General features: G+C 45.4%; 1 protein-coding gene across 1 annotated transcript; it reads left to right on the top strand.

The window, feature by feature from the left end:
* The first annotated feature begins 9,548 nt into the window (after positions 1–9,548).
* Positions 9,549–24,929, top strand: LOC307125505 (myosin heavy chain, fast skeletal muscle-like). The gene is made up of 41 exons (XM_079815376.1): positions 9,549–9,577; positions 9,723–9,760; positions 10,100–10,318; positions 10,414–10,557; positions 10,638–10,794; positions 10,896–10,923; positions 11,031–11,145; positions 11,282–11,374; positions 11,498–11,561; positions 11,655–11,753; positions 11,835–11,938; positions 12,021–12,159; positions 12,342–12,460; positions 12,549–12,698; positions 12,784–12,954; positions 13,046–13,346; positions 13,618–13,688; positions 13,837–13,924; positions 14,044–14,161; positions 14,246–14,369; positions 14,469–14,605; positions 14,697–14,952; positions 15,037–15,279; positions 15,390–15,566; positions 15,655–15,800; positions 15,882–15,972; positions 16,060–16,449; positions 16,528–16,654; positions 16,817–16,935; positions 17,106–17,302; positions 17,386–17,569; positions 17,661–17,826; positions 17,918–18,042; positions 18,152–18,460; positions 18,574–18,777; positions 23,605–23,730; positions 23,822–23,992; positions 24,151–24,255; positions 24,345–24,440; positions 24,544–24,675; positions 24,812–24,929. The coding sequence occupies exons 3-41, from the start codon at positions 10,112–10,114 to the stop codon at positions 24,824–24,826; spliced, it is 5,808 nt and encodes a 1,935-aa protein (XP_079671502.1). The 5' UTR covers positions 9,549–9,577; positions 9,723–9,760; positions 10,100–10,111; the 3' UTR covers positions 24,827–24,929.
* The last annotated feature ends 277 nt before the right edge of the window (positions 24,930–25,206 follow it).

Genomic DNA, 25,206 nt, shown 5'->3' with positions numbered 1-25,206 from the left:
CCAAGTGTAAACCGAGTTCTGGCTGTCTTTCTCTGCCTTTGAGAAAATGACAGCCCAGACGAGCTGATCTGGAATTTTCCTGTTATGACGTCATAACAGGAACAGTTACCTCCCTTTCCTCTGCCCAGAGAATTTGGCACGTTCATGCAAGCGCTATATTTGTCCTCGAGAGATCATGGCTTGTGAACGAGTGAATGCTGGCAGTTTCTCAGTGTTTGGATGTACAAATGAAAACAGAAGTCTTATTTCAGTTCCTTCTGATCTGTGATCAGTGATTTCTGATGTGTAGCTAATTATTCAAGTTCACAGAACTTTATTATTCGTGCACACGCTGCTGCTTCTCTCTCTCCCGATACAGAACAGTGTTTTCGTGTTTTCTATCTTGTGAGTCAGTGTTTTTGTCTGTCCTCGTTGCGTCTATCTGTTCTAAAATATGCATACAGTCGTGAGTTTCTGCTCAACATCGGCAGAGCCACATCTTTAGAGATAAACTTCACGCACGCCGAAGCTTGGGCTGCACTTGCCGGTCGGCCTTCAAACATCACCGACCCCCAGTACTGCATCTGGCCCACAGCGGAGGCAAACGCTGCGCGAGATTAAGCAGAAGGGGGGTGAGCGTGAGCGTATCCGGGCTAGGCTAGCCAGCTATCCCCACAATAAACTGGATTACATTCGATTACTGACGGACGCTTTTCATATGATAGGAAAATATCTAAAAATAATGCTATAATCAACACTTACTCGTTCATCTCCTGTAATGGTACATAACATGTGTTACAAAGTTGGTAGAATAATAATGAAGACGGACTCGGCATGACTGGGACTCGTGTTTATTCAGAACTCTCAGATACAAACAAAATAAACTCGTGCTGACAGCGCTCTCACAACTCAGTAGTTACTATAAATAACTTTGTTAGCAATTGCTCCATCTCTGGTCCATGATGTCCGGTTCGCGAACCGGTTCTTTTTAGTGAACCGATCGAACCAGTTCACCAAATCGGACTGAATCGTTCTAAAGGGTTCGCGTCTCCAGTCAGCGCTGAACCATAATTTACTAAAGTTACTAACTTTCTGACATGAGTGACAGCCCCTCCGACTAGAAATAAATGAATAACCTGAAGTATATGCTAGTAACTACAACAGTTCACTGAACTAAGACGTGCTGAGAGAACTGATGAGAAGTAAACTCAGGTCCATCCGTCTCTCGGGCAGCAGGCTCGTGCCTGCTCGTGCCTCGTAGACCTCGTTAAACCACGCCCCCTCCGCTACAAGATCTGATACTCATTTCAAATGCAAAGATGTCAGCCAATCACAACAGTGGGCGTTTTTACTGAAGTCTCACAGCAGACACGCCACTTGAAACAAGGCATTCAGCCAGAGGGCAAACATCAGTATAGAAAAAAATGCCTTTTATTTCTAAATTATGACATTTTATGATGTAAAAATCATACTAACAATATAAGTACACCTCAGGAAGCATTATAAAATAATAGAAAAATGCCATGCCATGGGACCTTTAAGTAACCATGCTTTCTTTTTCAGATTTCAGCGAACCCAAATGAAAAGAGGCAGTAGTCTTTGTCATTGATTGTATTAAACTGTTAAATAAAAGCAATTGACTCAATTGCTGGGAAGGTGTCATTTATACTTGAAAAGGTTTTCCCCAAACTTTGAAATGGTCAGAAATTTGTTGACGAACCATTGAAGTATACAATGTTGTTTCTACATAAACTTGGTACATCAGATGGTAACATTGTTCCCTTTCGTTCAGTCACTACGACGTAACGTTAGTGACTAACGAATGGGGGTTTCGCTTAGAAGCCTATCATCTTCGAGCTTAGAGAAAACGCCCAATGGCGTGCCAATGCCATGGGGCATGCGGAATTTGCATACATAACTTCGCCTCACCGCGTGAGTATATAAGGAAGTACGAGGCAATATCGCATTATGTTTCTGCTTTCGGAGCCAAGAGTACCTACCTCTTCACTCCTACAGCCTTCTGAGACTCTGTCAGCTTCTTCGAGACGAGCAGCTTTCCAGGCGGTGTTGGTGTGACGGCGCGTTCCAGTGATCGCATACTTCCTGCCTGCTGATCTGTGCAGTGGTCCGCCTGACAGCTGGTGTGTGTTTCCCTGGGCGCTTCGGCATCGACTGCAAAGTTTCCTCTCACAAAAAGAGCTTGCACGTGACACGTCCTTTTCAGGATGTTTCGTCCGTGCACTTCTGGGTGCGGTAGATCTCTTTTTTCTTTCGACGGGCACGAGCGCTGTGTGACGTGTTTGGGCTTTCAGCACGCTCAGGCAGCGCTTGTGGATGACTCATGTTCCCTCTGCGGGAACCTGGCCATCTCGGTGTTACGGTCAAGACTCCGTGAATTCCGTGCTGATGCCGGAACGAGAGTCCCCTCCGTCACCCCCCAATCTGCGGTCTCCTCTGGAGGCGGCACTTTGGCTGGTGACCAGGGTGATCTGAGGGTGACAGTGTGGAACAAAGCTCCGACGCTAGTTCCTCGGCCCACACCCCCCTCTCATACACCTGACCCGGCCCGTGCTCAAGCGTCTACATCAGGGCCGGCTCCTGCTGTCCCGACTGTGGCGTTTGGCACACGGAAGATGAGATGTCTATCGCCGCATCACAAGGTGGGCTGTAGTCATCTGGGGATGATGATTCGGCTGTGCTGCCACCCTCGGGTGCGCCAGCATTGCCCGAGTCGGACCCAGAATTGACAGCCATGCTGTCTCGGGCAGCCGCAGCGCTTGGACTGGAGTGGAACCCTCCGCCTCAGCTTGAGCGTTCGCGGTTGGACGATTGGTTTTTGGGGGCGGCGCGCTCGGACACCCGTCCGACCGCTCCTCCAAATCCTTTCTTTCCCGAGGTGCATGAAGAGATAGCGCGTTCCTGGAAGTCCCCGTTGTCTTCCCGTTAACGTTTGGCGAACTCTTCCGCCTTCACCTCCCTCGATGGAGCCGCGGCTCAAGGGTACACTGGGGTCCCCCCAGTCGAACGTTCTGTTGCGATGCAACTGTGTCCTCAGAGCGCTTCGTCCTGGCGTGGTGACCCTAAGCACCCCTCCAAAGCCTGTAGGTTTTCGTCATCCCTGGTGGCGAAGTCCTATAGAGCTGCGGGGCAGGCCGCCGCTTCTTTGCATACCATGGCAACTCTTCAGGCTTACCAAGCCAAGTTGCTGTGTGATATGCACGAGGGGGGGGCTGACCCAGGACTCAGCAATGAGTTGCGTGCCGCCACCGACCTCGCTCTCCGGGCGACGAAGGTGACCGCACGCTCCCTGGGTCAGGTGATGTCCACAAATGTGGTCCAGGAGCGACACATATGGCTCACCCTGGCCGATATGCGCGACGCTGAGCGAACCCGTTTCCTCAACGCCCCCATATCCCAGGATGGGCTATTCGGCGGAGCGGTCGAGAGCTTCGCCCAACAGTTCTCGGCCGCTCAGAAGCAGACTGGGGCTATAAAATATATCCTGCCCCGGCGGTCAGCTGCTGCCTCCACCCCACCGCCCGCGCAGGTGCCTCAGCCTGCTCGCCGCCGAGGGCGCCCTCCCGCGGCTCCCTCTACCTCTGCGCCACCCAAGCAGCAGCCTCCACCCGGGCCGCGCAGAGGCAGCCGCAGGAAGGCGTCCCAGTCCGCTCCAGCCCCGCAGCCCGCGAAGAAACGCCAGGCTAAGCGGCGCTCCTGATGCGGACGGCTCAGGGATGGGCAGTTCTTTCCAGGAGACGGCGGCAGGGCCGCTCCTTCCCCCGGTGGAGGGCCGGGGGAGAATCTTTTGTTCAGCTGCTGGCCCCCGGGTCAGCAGCACCCTAATGTGGTTAAAGAAAGAACTGACAACCCCATCCCTGAGCCCCCAGAGATCGGTGACAGCAGTGCGCGCCACCCTCGGGTCTCGCCACTCTCGTCCCTCTCTGTCGCCAGCCCCCTGGCAGAGCAGACCCCAGTGGAACGCGAGTCCTTCCCTGGTCTCCTCTGTCAGGGCGCAGCCGTTAACCGTGCCCCGACCCCGGGACGCCCAACAGCCTCCCCTGTCCGGGCCGGTAACGCTGCCTCGCTGCCCCACCCGGGGTACGTCTGCCGTCCGCATGACCCCGTTGGTGCAGTCTCTGGAAGCATGGCTTCAGCTTCCGGGGCTGTCCCGCTGGGTTGCGCGGACCGTCAGGCTCGGCTACGCGATTCAGTTCGCGCAGGCTCCTCCCCGTTACAGGGGAGTCCGCTATACCGTGACCGGGGCCCATGCCCCCGTCATGCGTGCGGAGATCGCCACTCTACTGGCGAAGGGTGCGATCGAGCCTGTCCCTCCGGCCGAGATGAAGTCGGGGTTCTACAGCCCCAACTTCATTGTACCCAAGAAAACCGGTGGGTTACGACCAATCCTGGACCTTCGCATCTTGAACCGATCCCTTCACCGGCTTCCGTTCAAGATGTTGACTGCGAAACGCCTTTTCGAATACGTTCGTCCTTACGATTGGTTTGCAGCGATCGACCTGAAGGACGCCTACTTCCATGTCTCCATCCTTCCTCGACACAGACCGTTCCTACGGTTTGCTTTCGAGGGGCGGGCATATCAGTACGCAGTTCTCCCATTCAGGCTATCTCTGTCCCCTCGCGTCTTCACGAAGATTGCCGAGGCAGCCCTTGCGCCCCTTCGGCAGCACGGGGTTCGCATCCTGAACTACCTCGACGACTGGCTCATACTAGGCCACTCTCGAGAGCAGGTGTGCGGACACAGAGATCTGGTTCTCCACCACTTAGCCCGTCTGGGCCTTCGGGTTAACTGGGAAAAGAGCAAACTTTGCCCCGTGCAGAGGATCTCTTTTCTCGGTATGGAGATCGACTCGGTCGCCATGTGCGCGCAGCTTACGAGCGAGCGCGCAGTCTCTGCTGACTTGCCTCCGTCAAATCGAGAGCAAGAGTGCGGTTCCACTGAAACTATTTCAGAGGCTCCTGGGGCATATGGCATCTGCAGCCGCGGTAACGCCGCTCGGATTGCTTCATATGAGACCGCTTCAGCACTGGCTTCGCGATCGAGTCCCGAGATGGGCATGGCAGTCTGGCACGCTCCGGGTCCAAGTGACTCGGGCCTGCTTACAGACGCTCACCCCGTGGTCGAACCTCAGTTTTCTACGGGCCGGTGTGCCCTTAGAACGAGTTTCCAGGCATGTTGTCGTATCGACTTGATGCCTCTGCCACGGGCTGGGGTGCCATGTGCAATGGACAAGCAGCCGCGGGCTCCTGGACAGGACCCCAGCGCCTCCTGCATGTCAATTGCCTCGAGTTGCTGGCAGTACGGTTCGCCCTGCACCGCTTCCGAGCGCTGCTGAAGGGTCAACATGTGCTTGTCCGGTCAGACAACACGGCCGTAGTAGCGTACATCAACCACCAGGGCGGTCTACGCTCCCGCCGTATGTCTCAACTCGCCCGCCATCTCATCCTATGGAGTCAGAAGTGCCTGAGGTTCCTTCGTGCTGTCCATATTCCGGGAGTCCTGAACCACGCAGCCGACGAGCTCTCGCGGTTTCAGCCTCTCCCGGGAGAATGGAGACTCCATCCCCAGTCGGTTCAGCTGATTTGGGAACAGTTCGGCGACGCACAGGTAGATCTGTTTGCCTCCCACGACTCTTCCCACTGCAGCCTGTACTATTCCCTGACCGAGGGCACGCTCGGCACGGATGCACTGGCGCACAGCTGGCCGCGGGGCCTACGCAAATATGCGTTCCCCCCAGTGAGCCTACTCGCAAAGCTCCTGTGCAAGATCAGGGAGGACAAGGAGCAGGTCCTTTTGGTCGCCCCGTACTGGCACGGCCGGACCTGGTTCCCCGAACTCATACTCCTTGCGACAGCCCCTCCCTGGCCTATTCCTCTGAGACCGGACCTCCTTACTCAGAGACGGGGCACCCTATGGCACCCGCGTCTCGACCTCTGGAGCCTCCACGTGTGGCTCCTAGACGGGGCGCGGCAGGTTTGAGTGGCCTACCACCTACGGTGGTCGCCACCATCACTTCCGCTAGGGCAGAGTCCACTCGGCATGCCTATGCGTTGAAGTGGAACCTCTTCGTCAACTGGTGCTCTTCCCGCCAAGAAGACCCCTGGAAATGCCCGATCGGGTCCATGCTTGAGTTTCTCCAAGAGGGGCTGGAGCGAAGGCTGTCTCCCTCCACCCTCAAGGTATATGTGGCCGCAATATCTGCCCACCACGATCTCTTGGAGAACAAGAAGGTAAGTCAGCACGACCTGGTCATCAGGTTCCTGAGGGGAGCAAGGAGACTGAATCCTCCTCGCTCTCCTCTCGTACCCTCTTGGGACCTCGCAGTAGTGTTAAGTGCTCTGCAGAGACCTCCCTTTGAGCCTTTGCGGTCGGTTGATATTAAGTTCCTGTCTATGAAGACGGCTCTGCTGACCGCATTGGCCTCCGTTAAGAGGGTCGGGGACCTGCAGGCATTTTCGGTTGACGAAGCGTGCCTGGAGTTCGGGCCGGCCAACTCTCACGTGATCCTGAGACCCCGGCCTGGATATGTGCCCAAGGTTCCCACCACTCCGTTTAAGGACCAGGTGGTGAACCTGCAAGCGCTGCCTTTGGAGGAGGCAGACCCAGCCTTGGCATTGCTCTGTCCAGTACGCGCCCTCCGCGCCTACGTAGACATGACGCAGTGTTTCAGGACCTCAGACCAGCTCTTTGTCTGTTATGGTGGAGAGCGGAAGGGAAGTGCTCTCTCAAAGCAAAGGCTGTCTCACTGGATAGTGGACACCATTGTTTTGGCTTACCAGCAGCAAGTTCGCCCATGTCCCCTTGGTGTGAGGGCACACTCCACTAGGAGTGTGGCCTCCTCTTGGGCTTTAGCGCATGGCGCCTCGCTAGCAGACATCTGCAGAGCTGCAGGCTGGGCGAAACCCAATACATTCGCCAGATTCTACAATCTCCGAGTGGAGCCAGTGTCCGACTATGTACTCGCCCCCCCGAGGGGCCGGTAATGGACCAGGCTCAGGTGTCTTCGCTTGCTCGCCATTCCACTCCACGGACTGGATACGTGCGATTCTTTCCTCAGATGAGCTCCCCGAGAGCCCTGAGCTCCTCCAGCACTGTCGACGCCGACATCAGTTCAGTCTGCCCTTTCGAGCCCAGACCCTCATGTCCGGCCAGGTGCCCCATGTGCATGGTTCCCCTCCGGCGACCCCCACATGTGTATTTCACCGTAAGCCTCCGCAGTGAGCGGGTTTCTTCCCTTGGCGTGTCCCCGCCACCCCTAGGGTTAAAAATCCACCTTCGGCTGGTACCCTAGAGATCTTCCATATGCAGCCCCTACAGGCTCATATGTGTCTCTTAAGTCCTCCCCACGGGTAGGCATCTTGGCATTTCCCTCACTGGGATATGTTTCCCAGTGTACCTTGGTATTCCTGTGTTAAGTGGGAGTCCTTCGTCCGTATTAGTCTTACGACAGGGTACTCACACTTACGCAGGGCGCTGGAAGACAGCTGAGTGGCGATTATATTGGGACCCCCATTCGTTAGTCACTAACGTTACGTCGCAGTGACTGAACGAAAGGGAACGTCTCGGTTACGGATGTAACCCTCGTTCCCTGAGGAGGGAACGGAGACGTAACGTCCCGTTGCCACTTCAGTTGTGCTACCTGGAACGCAGGAGTTCAGTCTTGGCTCCTCAAGCAGGTAACATAATGCGATATTGCCTCGTACTTCCTTATATACTCACGCGGTGAGGCGGAGTTACGTATGCAAATTCCGCATGCCCCATGGCATTGGCACGCCATTGGGCGTCTTCTCTAAGCTCGAAGATGATAGGCTTCTAAGCGAAACCCCCATTCGTTAGTCACTAACGTTACGTCTCCGTTCCCTCCTCAGGGAACGAGGGTTACATCCGTAACCGAGACGTTTTATGTTGTCATTACATTTCATTACATAAGTGATTTAGAATCAACATCACATTGTAACATTGATAAAACAATATTACCATTGATTATTTTTGTTAATTTCAATATTGATTCTGCATTCGTGATGTAGAATCAATCATAGTGTAATGTTGATTCAGTAGCATTACCGCTGATTTTTTTTTTTTTTCACCATTGATTCAACATTAAATAATGTGCAAATGTGATATTGAACTAACATCAGTTCATAATGTTGATTCAATGATATTATAATAGGTTTTTTTGTTGAAATCTCAACATTGCTTCAACATTAACTGAGGGTGCAAGAGTGATACTGAACCAACATCACTTTGCAACGTCAAAAAAAATGCACAAATGCTTCCAACTAATTTGTGCAGAAGTGACATCCACATTGGCTGTTGCACAAAATAGTTGGAAGCATTTGTGCATTTTTTTTACTCCAATCAATTTTTTTTTTTAATTAATATTTTTAATATTCATCCCTTTTACTTCTATTCAATTTGTATGTAATGATAGGTGTTTTTATATTGTGTGGATTGTGTAGATTTGTGTCCATTGACTTCCTCAGGGCAGTGATGCCATGTCAAAGCAAATTTCGTGTACCTAAAGTTCACATTGAGTTCATCCAGTTCACCCAGACCATCCAGTTCACACCCCCAGCCCCCTCCATCCACCAGTCCCCTCCACCATCCACTGCAAATAATGCTTTTCTTAGTAAGTTAATATCTAAAAAAAAAATTACATTTAAATTTAAGATGTTTTTACTAGATAAGTAAAATGACATAAGATATGTTTTCTTGTTTTCTGGGGGGGGAAATTAATAAAAATGAAGTGAGTTTTGCTTAACAAGCAAAATTATCTGTCAATGTGGTAAGAAAAATAATCTTGTTTCTGTTTGGGACAGAAATAAGAAACAAGATTTCAAACAGAAACAAGATCATTTTTCTAACCCCATTGACAGATAATTTTGCTTGTTTTAAGCAAAAACTCACTGATTTTACAGAAAACAAATTATGTCATTTTACTTATCTAGAATATTTTTAGACTGGAAAAAAAAAAACTAAATAAGAAAAGTATTTTTTTCAGTGTACACATCCCCCCCACCACCCCCACCCCCCATATCATATCACATCACATCACATTAAGCAACAGCTTGCTCATTACATAAATAGAAATGCTTTAAAGCAAATATACAATATATGTTGTTGAGCATGTGGATACATTTGGATAAATCATAAATATAAGGGGAATTATGTACTTTTGCTATGCACATTTCTTTGTTATATTATAACAGTTCAACTTGTGAATAATAACTGATTCAAATTTAATCCCTGATATACCCTTATCAAGAAGATATAAAATATTTGTGTAAAAATTCTATATAAGTTTGTTTTAATGCCAGTTAAAATAATAATAATTTACGCTAATATTTCAGCATTCATTTAAAGACAACTTCTTATTTGTTTTTTGTTTTCTTACAACTGATTTCTCATAAGGCAGTTATATGCTTCCCTTACTGTGGATGGACAGCTTCTATACACAGTAATTAAAACTGAAATGCCTGTCCATATTTAGTTCCTGCTTAGTGTGCAAGTTCAACTCAATATAAGTGTGGGGGAGAGCATGATCAGCCTTATAGGAGACTAGAGGAGTTCCAGTTGGTGGTAAGTTGCTTTTCAATTTATATTTGCGCAAACCTGAAATGGAAGCAGATAATTTGTAGGTTCCTCTTTAGTTTGTAATGAAACAGCATTCATTTAAATTGTATGGTGTTTATCACATTTTACACGTAAATTAATTGTTTTGCAGGGCAGAAGTAATTTCATCTGGTCTCAAGGCAAGAGAAGGTAGATGGATTTCCCTTACATTTGTTGTGTTGATCAGTTTGATTGCATCTTTATTTGCCCATGATTGTGTCTTGGTTAAAAGTTTTGTTTAATTTAAAATCAAAATTTCACAGGACAACACAAGGATTTAAAATGGTTCATAAATGTGTTCCTCTGTGTAAATAGTTTTATACTGTTGTTGGGGTATTACATAGAGGTGCTGAACATCTTTTAGATTCATGTCATACCAACATTTCAATTGGCAAGAGTTTTGGAGAATTAGTGTAAAATCTTTTTATCGTTTGGTGCAGATATAATTGTATTAATTAAAACACTGCAATTTCCCTTTCCAATTTCCAGTAAGCCACCACCATGAGTACGGACGCGGAGATGGCCGTTTATGGCAAGGCTGCCATTTACCTTCGTAAGCCTGAGAAGGAGAGAATCGAGGCTCAGAACAAACCATTTGATGCAAAGGCTGCCTGCTATGTGGCTGATGACAAAGAGTTGTACCTCAAGGGAACAATCAAGAGCAAAGACGGTGGCAAAGTCACAGTTGTTATGCTTGACACTAAGGAGGTAAATTTCTACATTTCGTTAAAACTGGATGCTCAACTTAAATTAATCATTACATGGTCTTGATAAATCTAATATCGACTGGATAATATTTATAGGAGAGAGTTGCTAAGGAAGCAGATGTCTACCCAATGAATCCTCCCAAGTATGACAAGATTGAGGACATGGCCATGATGACCCATCTCAATGAAGCCTCTGTGCTGTATAACCTTAAAGAGCGTTATGCTGCATGGATGATCTACGTAAGTTCTGAAACTATGTAAAGCAGCATTTAAATTAATTTTGTGTTGCTGGAATCTGACCACGTCTCTGCTCATTTCAGACCTACTCTGGACTCTTCTGTGCAACTGTGAACCCCTACAAGTGGCTCCCAGTGTATGATGCAGAAGTGGTGTCTGCCTACCGAGGCAAAAAGCGTATGGAGGCCCCACCCCACATCTTCTCTGTCTCTGACAACGCCTATCAGTTCATGCTGACTGGTAAGATTTGATTTATGAGATCTGAATTAAATGTAAGTTGATATTCACATTCATAGTTTTATAAAACAATTGCTTAAACATATTTACCTTTGAATTAACAGACAGAGAGAACCAGTCTGTTCTGATTACGTATGTATCAAGCCTTCAATTAGAGATGTTGAGATCATTTATATTTTTCTCTTGTGGAACCTCCACATGTCTTATCATCTTCTGTCTTCTAATCTCTCATAAACCAGTGGAGAATCTGGTGCTGGAAAAACTGTTAACACCAAACGTGTCATCCAGTACTTTGCCACAATTGCAGTGGCAGGTGGTGAGAAGAAGAAAGAGCAGACTCCCGGCAAAATGCAGGTATGAGATATAAAACTATGTCATACATGATTTACACTCATTCCACAAACTATATGATATGTGAATTTGTGTAATGCCTATAAACAGTTTTTAGTCATGAAATAGAAAATAAATGAAAACCATTCAAACAACACAGGGCTCTCTTGAGGACCAGATCATTGCTGCCAACCCTCTGCTTGAGGCTTATGGTAATGCCAAGACTGTGAGAAATGACAACTCCTCTCGTTTTGTAAGTTCACCGCTTTTTATTTAGCGTAAAGTTGGTCAGTTGTGTTTGATTTTTCTATACAGTTTTCTATAAAGCAATTTTTAATATTATTATTTATTTATTATGCTATTTTGATTTAAACAGGGTAAATTCATCAGAATTCACTTCGGTACATCTGGAAAACTGGCTAGTGCTGACATTGAGACATGTAGGTGGACATGATTTTATTGATCCATCCTGCACATTTGTCTTTGTCTGTCACTCTTCAGATGATTGTGACTCAAATACATTCTCTCAACAGATCTGCTGGAGAAGTCTAGAGTGTCATTCCAGCTTCCAGATGAGAGAGGCTACCACATCTTCTACCAGATGATGACCAACCATAAGCCTGAGCTGATTGGTAGGCACACATTTTTCATTCAGTTTAAATTCCAGATGATATTGTAAAATACTTTTTCATAAATGGAGTGTATTTTTACAGAAATGACGCTCATCACCACCAACCCCTATGACTTCCCCATGTGCAGTCAGGGTCAGATCACAGTGGCCAGCATTGATGATAAAGTGGAGCTGGATGCTACTGATGTGAGTCATTGCTGTTTGAATATTGACATATTCTATATAAATATGGAAAATCATAGATCTCATTCTTCTCTGTAATTTACAGGACGCTATTGATATTCTGGGCTTTACTAATGAGGAGAAAATGGGCATCTACAAGTTCACTGGAGCTGTGCTTCATCATGGAAACATGAAGTTCAAGCAGAAGCAGCGTGAGGAGCAGGCTGAGCCTGATGGCACAGAGGGTGAGACTAAATACATTTATGCATTTAGCAGACAGTTTTTTATATACTAATAGTACTAATGTGTGTCAACATGCAGTGCTTTGAATTGATAGATATTTGTTTCTTTTCTGTAAACAAAAGGGTTGTTTTAGTGTTCAAGGACAGAAAAGGAATGATTGTTTTGTAACTTTTTTAAATTGCAGAGGCTGACAAAATCGCCTACCTTCTGGGTTTGAACTCTGCTGATATGCTGAAGGCTTTGTGCTACCCCAGAGTCAAGGTCGGAAATGAGTTTGTGACCAAAGGCCAGACCGTGCCACAGGTATATACTGACATATTTCCAGAATGTCAACCTGAAAATCAAGAGTGCACCTGTTCTAAATAAAATATCCACTCTATTCTTCTTACAGGTGTACAACTCTGTTAGCGCCTTGGCCAAATCTATTTATGAGAGGATGTTCTTGTGGATGGTAATTCGTATCAACCAGATGTTGGACACAAAACAGCAGAGAAATTTCTTCATTGGTGTGCTAGATATTGCTGGATTTGAGATCTTTGATGTAAGAATGATTGTTTTATCTCTTTTTATGGTAAATTTAATCATATTCAGAAGTCAGTAAATGTTTCTCTCTTTTTTTTCATCAGTACAACAGCATGGAGCAGCTGTGCATCAACTTCACCAATGAGAAACTGCAACAGTTTTTCAACCACCACATGTTTGTGCTGGAACAAGAGGAATACAAGAAGGAGGGCATTATTTGGGAGTTCATTGACTTCGGCATGGACTTGGCTGCTTGCATTGAGCTCATTGAGAAGGTTTTTACTGTTTTTCGAACTTATTCATTTCCATGGTCCATTCTCAAAATCTTACATTTTTAGTATTTAAACAACATTCTTTTATAAACAGCCCATGGGTATCTTCTCCATCCTTGAAGAGGAGTGCATGTTCCCCAAGGCTTCAGACACTTCCTTCAAGAACAAGCTGTATGATCAGCATCTTGGCAAGAACAATGCTTTCCAGAAACCAAAGCCTGCCAAAGGCAAGGCTGAAGCCCACTTCTCCCTGGTTCACTACGCTGGAACTGTGGACTACAACATCACTGGCTGGTTGGACAAGAACAAGGATCCACTGAATGAGTCTGTTTTGCAGCTGTACCAGAAGTCTTCTGTCAAACTGCTGGCTACTCTCTACCCACCTGTTGTTGAGGGTAATAAACTGAAGTGTTAACTATGTATATGTATATGTACATGTACATGATTATGTATATTAAAAGGTGCACTACTCTGTCTACAATAGTCCACATATAAACACTTATTATAGGTGCACCATAGTGATTTGGGATAAGACAAAAACACGGTTTGGAAGATGAATTCATGATGTACTCACTAATCATATACATTTTGTACATTTTTAACAAAAAAGTTACCTTTAAATTCAACCAAACATTATATGTGTTCCTTTTTATTTTATCTGAATAGAAACTGGTGGCGGCAAGAAGGGAGGCAAGAAGAAGGGTGGCTCCATGCAGACTGTGTCTTCTCAGTTCAGAGTATGTCTTTTAGACAAAATGTGAATAATAATGCAGCTGAAAGGACAGAGAGTGTACATGAGCTTGTTTGACCCTAGGTCAGATAAATAATACACCAAGAACTGATAGAATCTGATTAAGAATGCTGAATCTTTTTGTGATTAAATAGGAAAACTTGGGCAAGCTCATGACCAATTTGAGGAGCACTCACCCTCACTTTGTGCGTTGTCTGATTCCCAATGAGTCCAAGACTCCAGGTAAAGTAATAAAAAAAAAACTTACAGATATTCTGACATTAATACAATCGTTAATGTTAATGTATTTAATAATGCTAATGTTAATTTGCCAAGCTCATGATGTAAACTCTTCGTTATAGGTCTCATGCAGAATTTCCTGGTTATCCACCAGCTGAGGTGTAACGGTGTACTGGAGGGTATCAGAATCTGCAGAAAAGGCTTCCCCAGCAGAATTCTCTATGGTGACTTCAAGCAGAGGTAAATGGGATCGGATGAAAATACCATGTCCTATAAGACGCTCTTTATTGGAAGATATGAAGTATTTTGATCAATCCTCCACAGATACAAGGTGCTGAATGCCAGTGTTATCCCAGAGGGACAGTTTATGGATAACAAGAAGGCCAGTGAGAAACTCCTTGGATCCATTGATGTTAATCATGACGAGTACAAATTTGGACACACAAAGGTTCATATTTAGCTTCACAACTATTAAAGTTTCTGTGATCATGATCATTTAGCCTGTGCAAATCTATATATTTTTATTTACTGTTTTACATAAATTCAGGTGTTCTTCAAAGCTGGTCTTCTGGGTACTCTTGAGGAGATGCGTGATGAGAAACTGGCTGCTCTGGTCACAATGACTCAGGCTCTCTGCCGTGGCTACCTGATGAGGAGGGAGTTTGTGAAGATGATGGAAAGGAGGTAAGTATTGTCATGAGTAAATATGACATCAATAATAACTGCAAACAGTAAATAATGATGATTATGACATTTAATGATGTATTATTCACAGGGAGTCCATTTACACCATCCAATACAACATCCGCTCATTCATGAATGTCAAACACTGGCCATGGATGAAGGTTTACTACAAGATTAAGCCTCTGCTGAAGAGTGCTGAGACTGAGAAGGAGCTGGCAACCATGAAAGAGGACTTTACAAAATGCAAAGAAGATCTTGCCAAGGCTGAAGCCAAAAAGAAGGAGCTTGAAGAGAAGATGGTATCACTGCTGCAAGAGAAAAATGATCTGCAGCTGCAAGTAGCATCTGTGAGTATTCTTGAATTTAATTAATTGAATTTAGGCTCCATTAAAATGTTTCCAAGGCTATAGCAACTTTTTTTTTTTAAACAGGAATCTGAGAATCTCTCAGATGCTGAGGAGAGGTGTGAGGGTCTGATCAAAAGCAAAATCCAGCTTGAAGCTAAACTCAAAGAGACAACTGAGAGACTGGAGGATGAGGAAGAAATCAATGCTGAACTGACAGCCAAGAAGAGGAAACTGGAGGATGAGTGCTCTGAGCTGAAGAAAGACATTGATGACCTGGAGCTCACCTTGGCTAAAGTGGAGAAGGAGAAACATGCCACTGAGAATAAGGTTAGAGATTGAGTTTGTTTCAGATTGGACTTAATCTCTGTCTTATATGTTGATATAGAATATTAATTATAAAATACAAGCTTATTTGAAACACACACAAAATCACACAGGTCAAGAACTTGACTGAGGAAATGGCAGCTCAGGATGAGAGCATTGCCAAGCTTACGAAGGAGAAAAAAGCACTCCAAGAGGCACATCAGCAGACACTGGATGATCTTCAGGCAGAGGAGGACAAAGTCAACACCCTGACCAAATCCAAGACAAAGCTTGAGCAGCAAGTTGATGATGTGAGTTGATTATGTAAATTAATTATATTCATTTATCAAATTAACTGTTTTCTGCTGTGAACATATTTAATATATCATTGTCCTGTAGCTTGAGGGTTCCCTTGAACAAGAGAAGAAGCTCCGCATGGATTTTGAGAGAGCCAAGAGAAAGCTTGAAGGAGACCTGAAATTAGCCCAAGAGTCCATCATGGACCTGGAGAATGACAAACAGCAATCTGATGAGAAAATAAAAAAGTAATTAAAGCATGAAATCTTTGAAAATATTATTAAGTTGTGTTATTGTTTTACAAACCACTTATTGTTGAACACCCACAGGAAAGACTTTGAAACGAGCCAGCTGCTTAGCAAGATTGAAGATGAACAATCTCTGGGTGCTCAACTCCAGAAGAAGATCAAGGAGCTTCAGGTATTTTTAGATTTTTTTTCAACATTACGATAACATTATTATCAATTACAGAACACTAGAAATTTAATTAACTACTTTCCAACATAGGCTCGCATTGAGGAACTGGAGGAAGAGATTGAGGCTGAGCGCGCTGCTCGTGCCAAGGTCGAGAAGCAGAGAGCTGATCTCTCAAGGGAACTTGAGGAGATCAGTGAGAGGCTTGAGGAAGCTGGAGGAGCCACTGCTGCTCAGATCGAGATGAATAAGAAGCGTGAAGCTGAATTCCAGAAGCTACGTCGTGATCTTGAAGAGTCCACCCTCCAGCATGAAGCTACTGCTGCTGCCCTCCGCAAGAAGCAGGCAGACAGTGTGGCCGAGCTGGGAGAGCAAATCGACAACCTGCAGCGTGTCAAGCAGAAGCTTGAGAAAGAGAAGAGCGAATACAAAATGGAGATTGATGATCTTTCCAGCAACATGGAAGCTGTTGCCAAAGGAAAAGTTAGGAATTTTATGTCTAAAGAATATATTACCTGTGTTGAAGTTTTTTCAAATATCTAATGACTTTTGTATTTGCAGGCTAATCTTGAAAAGATGTGTCGAACACTTGAGGACCAATTTAGTGAAATAAAATCCAAGAGTGACGAGAGCATTCGCCAGATAAATGACCTCAGTGCTCAAAGAGCAAGACTTCAAACTGAAAATGGTAACTAATTAAAATAATGAAGGAATTAATAGTATTCCAACAGTAATTGAGAAGAAAACAGTAATTATCAGAAGAAAACACTTATTTACATTTTGATTTTACATTGATATTAACTAATAGAGACATAGCACAATCTGACACAGTTAATTTAATTCTATAAAGGTGAGTTTGGCCGTCAGCTGGAGGAGAAGGAGGCTCTGGTTTCTCAGCTCACCAGAGGCAAACAAGCTTTCACTCAGCAAATTGAAGAGCTTAAGAGGCAGATTGAAGAGGAGGTTAAGGTAATATAGCATAATCAAAATAAACACATAATGTCTGCTTACTAGAAAACAAAGCTAATGTAATACAAAAAAGATAATATTACATTTTGTATTCCTCATTAGTAAGTCGCTTTGGATTAAAGTGTCTGCTAAATGAATTAATGTAAATATTATATGACTTTGTCTCTTAGGCTAAGAACGCACTGGCCCATGGTGTGCAGTCAGCCCGTCATGACTGTGACCTGCTCCGTGAGCAGTTTGAGGAAGAGCAGGAGGCAAAGGCTGAGCTGCAGCGGGGAATGTCAAAGGCCAACAGTGAGGTTGCTCAGTGGAGAACTAAATATGAAACGGATGCCATCCAGCGCACTGAGGAGCTTGAAGAGTCCAAGTATGTATATTATTGTATAATATTCCCAATTCTCACAGCTATTTTATAGATTGGAATTCAAAATAATTTGTATTACATAACAGGAAGAAGCTGGCTCAGCGTCTGCAAGAGGCAGAGGAACAAATTGAGGCAGTGAACTCCAAATGCGCATCTCTGGAGAAGACCAAACAAAGACTCCAGGGTGAGGTGGAGGACCTCATGATTGATGTGGAGAGAGCCAATGGTTTGGCTGCTAACCTTGACAAGAAACAGAGAAACTTTGACAAGGTAAACTTTGACCCTTTCAATAGCATGGCCAGAATGGGCTTTGTTAAATAGGTTACATACAAAAGCTGACCATGAAATATCTCTACCAAAGGTCCTAGCAGAATGGAAGCAGAAATATGAGGAAGGTCAGGCAGAGCTGGAAGGTGCCCAGAAAGAAGCTCGTTCACTCAGCACTGAACTGTTCAAGATGAAGAACTCCTATGAGGAGACTCTGGATCAACTGGAGACCCTCAAGAGAGAGAACAAGAATCTGCAGCGTAAGATTCAATGTTGGACTGTGTTAAATGTGTAGTGGTTCACAATATATATATGATCATGTATATGAACATTTATTTTTGTAACTTTTAGAGGAGATTTCAGATCTGACAGAGCAGTTAGGTGAGACTGGAAAGAGCATCCATGAACTGGAAAAGGCCAAGAAGACAGTGGAGACTGAGAAGTCAGAGATTCAGACTGCCCTGGAGGAGGCTGAAGTGAGTATCTGGAGAATAATATGTCATTCTAGCTTGAACCATTTTACTGTGTTGTTAAATGCTATTTTAATTCTGAAATTACTTTTTTTTTTACACTTATTTTTCATAGGGTACACTGGAGCATGAGGAGTCCAAAATTCTTCGTGTCCAGCTTGAGCTGAACCAGATCAAAAGTGAGATTGACCGGAAGCTTGCAGAGAAGGATGAGGAGATGGAGCAGATCAAGAGGAACAGCCAGAGAGTCATTGAATCCATGCAGGGCACTCTGGACTCGGAAGTCAGGAGCAGGAATGATGCCCTGAGAATCAAGAAGAAGATGGAGGGAGACCTTAATGAGATGGAGATTCAGCTGAGCCACGCCAATCGCCAGGCTGCTGAGGCCCAGAAACAGCTCAGGAACGTTCAAGGACAACTCAAGGTATATGACATCTGTTCAGCTTTGGGGTGCATTAATATGTTTAATCTAACCTGTGTTAAAAAATAGCCAAAGGAAAGCACATTGAAAACTTGTAAATCTATTGTTATGTTCAGGATGCCCAACTGCACCTTGATGATGCCCAGAGAGGACAGGAAGACATGAAGGAGCAAGTGGCCATGGTGGAGCGCAGAAACATTCTGATGCAGTCTGAGATTGAGGAGCTGAGAGTTGCTCTGGAGCAGACAGAGAGAGGCCGCAAAGTGGCTGAACAAGAGTTGGTGGACGCCAGTGAGCGTGTTGGGCTGCTGCACTCTCAGGTAAGGGCATTTTGTTTCTTATAATTAGGGATGCGCTGATCGATCGGCCATAATAATTGGCTGATAATCACATTCTATGACTCAATCGGTAGTCACTAAATTTGGCCCATTTCACTAACCGATTGCAATTTATTGACAAAATACCATAAAATGACCTGCAGATGCGCATGTAAACATTATACAGATGAGGCGTTTGTTCCAAGTTCTGCTTTGTAACTTTGCAAAATATTAGTAAAGCATAGTAAATCACACATATTTATTTAGAGCAGGGTGTCTCGATTCAAACGAGCCCCCACATAAAAAAAATTAAAAATCCTCACGAAGTAAACAACAACATTTTAAAGTTCAACCATTGGAAACTGGATCTCGGTTATGATGGGTAGGGATGATGTGTCGAAGACCAAAACGCACACTGTTTTACAGCTGGAGGGCACTTGGATTGGTTTGATCGCTCAAATTGACAGGAGATTTACTGTGCCATAGAATCGGAGTGCACAGCTGAAACCGTGCTGGAAGATCATCACTCATCATTCAGGATATTATTACTTGTTTCTTATTCTATGTTATCATAATTATTTTTATGCTTTGTGGCATTTATACATGTAAATAGTTCTTATGTAGGCAATGACGACCATCATCTCCAGCCTAGCTCAGGAGAGGTTCGGTTCCGAAGAGAAGCGATCAACTCCAACCACCTACTCCATGAACAACAGGGCAGCGAAGATCCACAATATCCGGCAGGAGTTGAAGTCCCTCAAGAAGCAGCACAAGGTAGCCAGTGAGGAGCTACGCCCCCCCCTGGAGGAATTGAGAGCTGTCTTGAGGAAAAGGCTGATGACCTTGCGCAGAGCAGAATGGCACCGAAGGCGTCGAAAGGAGAGATCCAGAAAGAGAGCTTTGTTCATTGCCAACCCCTTTGGCTTCACTAAACAGCTCCTGGGACAGAAGCGTGACGGAAAGTTGCTCTGTTCAAAAGAGGAAATTGACCAGCATCTGCACAGCACTTACAGTGATCCTCTCCGGGAGGAAGAGTTGGGCCAGTGCAACATCCTTATAGATCCACCTCCCCCCACCAAGGAGTTCGATAGCAGGGAGCCACTGTTGAAAGAAGTCCAGGAAGTTGTGCGTAAGTCACGATCTAGCTCTGCCCCTGGACCAAGTGGAATCCCATATAAGGTCTACAAGAACTGCCCCTTGCTACTCAGGCGACTCTGGAAGATCATTCGAGTCATTTGGAGAAGAGGAAAGGTGGCACAGCAGTGGAGATTTGCTGAGGGAGTCTGGATCCCCAAGGAGAAAGATTCCAAGAAGATAAATCAGTTCAGAATAATCTCATTGCTGAGCGTGGAAGGCAAGATCTTCTTCAGTATAGTAGCAAGGCGTCTGACCAACTTCCTCTTAACTAACAACTACATAGACACATCTGTGCAAAAGGGAGGAATTGCTGGAGTCCCAGGTTGCTTAGAACATACAGGAGTGGTGACTCAGCTCATCAGGGAAGCTCGTGAACACAAGGGAGACCTCACAGTACTGTGGTTAGACCTAGCCAATGCATATGGCTCTATCCCCCACAAGCTGGTCCAGACCACCATGACCAAGCACCACGTGCCACAGCACATTGCAGATCTGATCTTGGATTATTACAACCATTTCAGGATGCGAGTCTCGGCAGGAGGTGTGACATCAGATTGGCACAAACTGGAGGTGGGAATAATCACAGGCTGCACAATCTCTGTGATCCTATTTGCGGCGGCTATGAATATGATTGTCAAATCGGCAGAGCCTGAGTGTCGGGGGCCCCAAAGCAGAGGAGGGGTCCGTCAACCGCCAATCAGAGCTTTTATGGATGACCTGACAGTCACCACAGAGTCAGTGCCAGGAGGCAGGTGGATACTCCAAGGGCTGGAAAAACTCATCCGGTGGGCTCGGATGGAGTTCAAACCAGCCAAGTCCCGTTCGCTAGTGTTGAAGAAGGGCAAGGTCACGGAGAGATTCCAGTTCAGCATCAAAGGGGCAAGGATACCATCACTGTCAGAACAGCCGGTGAAAAGTTTGGGCAAGGTTTTTGACAGCAGCCTCAGAGACTCCGCATCAGTCCAGGCAACCTGCCAGGAGTTAGACAGCTGGTTAAGAGAAACAGACCGTTCTGGCCTCCCAGGCAAGTTTAAAGCGTGGATTTACCAACATGGTATACTGCCAAGAATACTCTGGCCACTACTTGTGTATGAGGTTCCCATTTCCACGGTGGAGACCTTGGAAAGAAAGGTCAGCAGCTGTCTCAGGAGATGGTTAGGGTTGCCCAGGAGTCTCAGCAACATCACCCTCTATGGAAACACCACAATGCTCCGGTTGCCTCTGAAATCCCTGGAAGAGGAGTTTAAAGTGACTCGGGCGCGTGAGGTACTTATGTATAGAGACTCCAACGACCCAAAGGTGGCTCAGGCAGGAGTGCTGGTGAAGACGGGGAGGAAGTGGAGCGCCCAAGCCGCTGTGATGGATGCACAGGCTCGACTGAGGCACAAAGAGCTTGTGGGAGTGGTGGCCCGAGGCAGAGCAGGCTTGGGGATGTTCCCAACACCTCCTCGACAAGTGCGGAAGGGGAAAGAGAAACGCAGCCAGATACAAGAGGAGGTCAGAGCTGCTGTGGAGGAAGGAAGGACGAGTAGAGCGGCTGGAATGGGGCAACAGGGGGCCTGGACCAGGTGGGAGCAGGCCGTGGACCGCAAGGTCACCTGGACGGAGCTCTGGCAAAGCGAGCCGCACCGCATAACTTTCCTGATTCGGGCAGTGTACGATGTTCTGCCTAGCCCAGCAAACCTCTGTACGTGGGGAAAAGCAGACACACCAACTTGCCAACTGTGCCCTGCTCGTGGAACGCTGGAGCATATTCTGAGCTCCTGCCCAACAGCGCTCGGCCAGGGTCGTTACACTTGGCGCCACAACCAGGTGCTGAAATCTATTGCAGACACCATCAGCAAAAAGATCAGCAAAGGCAGCCGAGGGAGCAACACCACTCACTCAATTACATTTGTTAGGGCAGGAGAACAGCCACAAGCAGGGAGGAAGGCACCGGCAGGGATACTGGCATCAGCCAGGGACTGGGAACTCTCTGTGGATTTAGAGAAGCAGCTGAAATTCCCCCAGCACATCGTCAGAACAAATATGAGGCCAGATATCATTCTAGTCTCAGAGAGCACCAAAAACATAATAATCATGGAGCTGACCGTGCCATGGGAGGACCGCTTGGGAGAAGCCCACGAAAGGAAGATGACCAAGTATGAACATCTGGTCACAGACTGCCGAGCACAGGGCTGGAAGGCGAGATGCATGCCTATCGAGGTTGGCTGCGGAGGATTCGTGGGGCGCTCCCTCCACAAAGCCTTTACTGCACTGGGCATTGTAGGAACAACAAGGAGCAGGGCCATCAAGAATACCACCAACGCAGCTGAGAAAGCCTCGAGATGGCTCTGGATCCGTAGAGGAGCACCATGGGGGAAAGCTAGTGCTACCTGAACACAAGTCACGGTCTGATCAGCCGTGGCTGGGTCGCCTGGGCGAGGGTGTCTGATGTTGAAAGACCCGAAACACCCGAGGACCCCAGGTTACATCACTGATGATGTGTTCAGGTGCATCTGAAGATGTGTTTCAAGTACTTTTCAGTAACACACTCAGATCACTTGTTTGGAGAGGTTTTTGGACTTTTGATAAAAAGGCTACCATGGTTCCAAATGCCATAACTTTTGATTGCTCTGAGATATCAACAAAAAAAAGGTCCAGATGCAGTTGACATGACTGTGAACAAGCTCAAACTTAAAGGTCCCCTTCTTCACGATTCCATTGTTCAAACTTTAGTTAGTGTGTAATGTTGCTGTTAGAGCATAAATAATACCTGTAAAATTATAAAGCTCAAAGTTCAAAGCCAAGCGAGATATTTTATTTAACAGAAGTTCCCTTTCAAAGCCTACAGCGAACGGCTGGCTTGGACTACATCCTGGTACTTCCTTCTTTAATTACGTCAGTAGAGCAGTAGAACAGACTAACCTCCGCCCACAAAGAAACGCGAAAAAGGGGGCGCGGTCTTGTTGCTGTCCCACGTGGAGAAGAAGAGGACGTCGCGTGGAGAAAAGGAAGTGCTGCGTTGAGTGTGTTTATCGCCATGTCATCGAGACGCTGTTATTTTCATCCAGGAGTCAAATCACCTTTGTTTGGCTTTCCCAGGGACGCTGTAGAGATTATTGAACGCATACATCTCTCCGTTAAGAGGCGTGACCTTTCCAACGTGCACTAAACTGCTGTCAAATTACAACACAGGAACCGCTTTCACGTGCGCTAAACTGTGGTCGAATCACAGCACAGGAACCGCTGGCATAATCAGAACTCGTTACGTATTTCTGAAGGAGGGACTTCATAGAACGAGGAAATCACCAGCCGTTTTTAGGACAGTGGAAACAGCGGTACACAGATAAGTAAATTGTGTGAAAAATACTGTGTTTTTTTAGACGCGAAACATGAACACATGTTATATTGCACACTGTAAACACAATCAAAGCTTCAAAAAAACACGAAGAACGGGACCTTTAAGTTTATGACATCATTTATACTTTCTAATAGTCATCATGTCAAGAATTAATAAGAAATGCCACTTAAATGTGAAATCATTCAAAATCCCTTTCAGGGTGTTAGGAGTCAACAGAGAGCTTGCAAATTATTTAAAGCTAAAATGATCAGGATCAGCTGCAAAAATCCTGATCAGAACATTCGTACTTACAATGAAGGAAATTTAGACCATCTTTCAAAATGTTCAAATTGTTGTTTTTAATTCTGTAGAACACAAGTCTCCTGAACAGCAAGAAGAAGCTTGAGGCTGACCTTGTTCATGTCCAGAGTGAAGTTGATGACACTGTACAGGAAGCCAGAAATGCAGAGGAGAAGGCCAAGAAGGCCATCACTGATGTGAGTAACAGAAGCTACCAAATGTTCCACAAGACACTTGTGTGCTTGAAAAATTTAATAAATCTAATAACTTTCTGTATTAATGCAAAAGGCTGCAATGATGGCAGAAGAGCTCAAGAAAGAGCAGGACACCAGTGCTCACCTTGAGAGGATGAAGAAAAATCTGGAGGTCACAGTGAAGGACCTGCAGCACCGTCTGGATGAGGCTGAGAATCTGGCCATGAAGGGAGGAAAGAAACAACTCCAGAAGTTGGAGAGCAGGGTGAGAACTTAATAAAGGATCACAACAAACATGATTTTAGGAGAACATTTCCAGAAGATGTTTCTCCTAAAATTAAAGCATTATCTCGTTTTCCCAAAGTAGCTTAAAGGCACTAACTATACTTGAACTTGTCTGAGATCTTTATTGTGCTATAAAAGGTCCGTGAGCTTGAGGCTGAAGTTGACGCAGAGCAGAGACGTGGAGCTGATGCTGTTAAGGGTGTTCGCAAATATGAGAGGAGAGTGAAAGAACTCTCTTATCAGGTATGACCATGCCCGACAATATCCATTGAGTCATCCATACATGCATTTATAGTCAAATATTTAGAATAAATCTATGAAATTGTTTTTAGACTGAGGAGGATAAGAAAAACATCAACAGACTTCAGGATCTGGTTGATAAGCTGCAGCTCAAGGTTAAAGCCTACAAGAGACAGTCTGAGGAGGCAGTATGTAATATTTATTTTTACACATTGATTATTAATGATTTACTGGTGAGATTTCACTGCTGCTCCACAGCTTATTTAATATGGTGAAAATGGTACTCTTTAGGAGGAGCAAGCCAACACTCACCTGTCCAAGTTGAGGAAGGTACAGCATGAGCTGGAAGAGGCTGAGGAGCGTGCTGACATTGCTGAGTCTCAGGTCAACAAGCTCAGAGCCAAGAGCCGAGATGCTGGAAAGGTCAGTTTCATAATACCAGAGTCTGTACTCAGTAGATGCCTTCTCACATTTACAGACACATATATAGTATTCAGCTTATGCTTGAAAATTTACTGATTATTTACATGACTTATGACTGTGCTTCATTTTGTCTTAGGCCAAAGAAGAGTGAAAGCCTCAAACCTGAAGGGAGCCTCTACTGAAGTCATATAATATGATTGTTCTGTAGAATTACTTTTAAAATTCCTTTTTAAATAAACATGTTTATCCTGTGCAAACATTTGTTTTGGAGTGATCTTTAGAGGAATGTTACAACAAAAATATAATGAATCAATCAAAATAATGACATTATCACTAAAGTATTGAAATATTTCTAAAGTTATAAAAGTACTAAATAGCTTTGTCAGGCATATAATGGGTATTTTTTCACTATCAGGGTGTCTTCCCATCATTCATTTTGTGACAATTTTGTGACAATTTTGAAAGCAGAAAAATAAGCAAAACGGCATCTTTTTCATTTTTCATTTAATTTTTTTTTTTTTTAAACAAAAC

The sequence above is a fragment of the Gobio gobio genome, assembly GCF_949357685.1.
Source record: "Gobio gobio genome assembly, chromosome: 4".
Taxonomy (NCBI): Eukaryota; Metazoa; Chordata; class Actinopteri; order Cypriniformes; family Gobionidae; genus Gobio; species Gobio gobio.
This window is presented reverse-complemented; position numbering and strand designations above follow the sequence as displayed.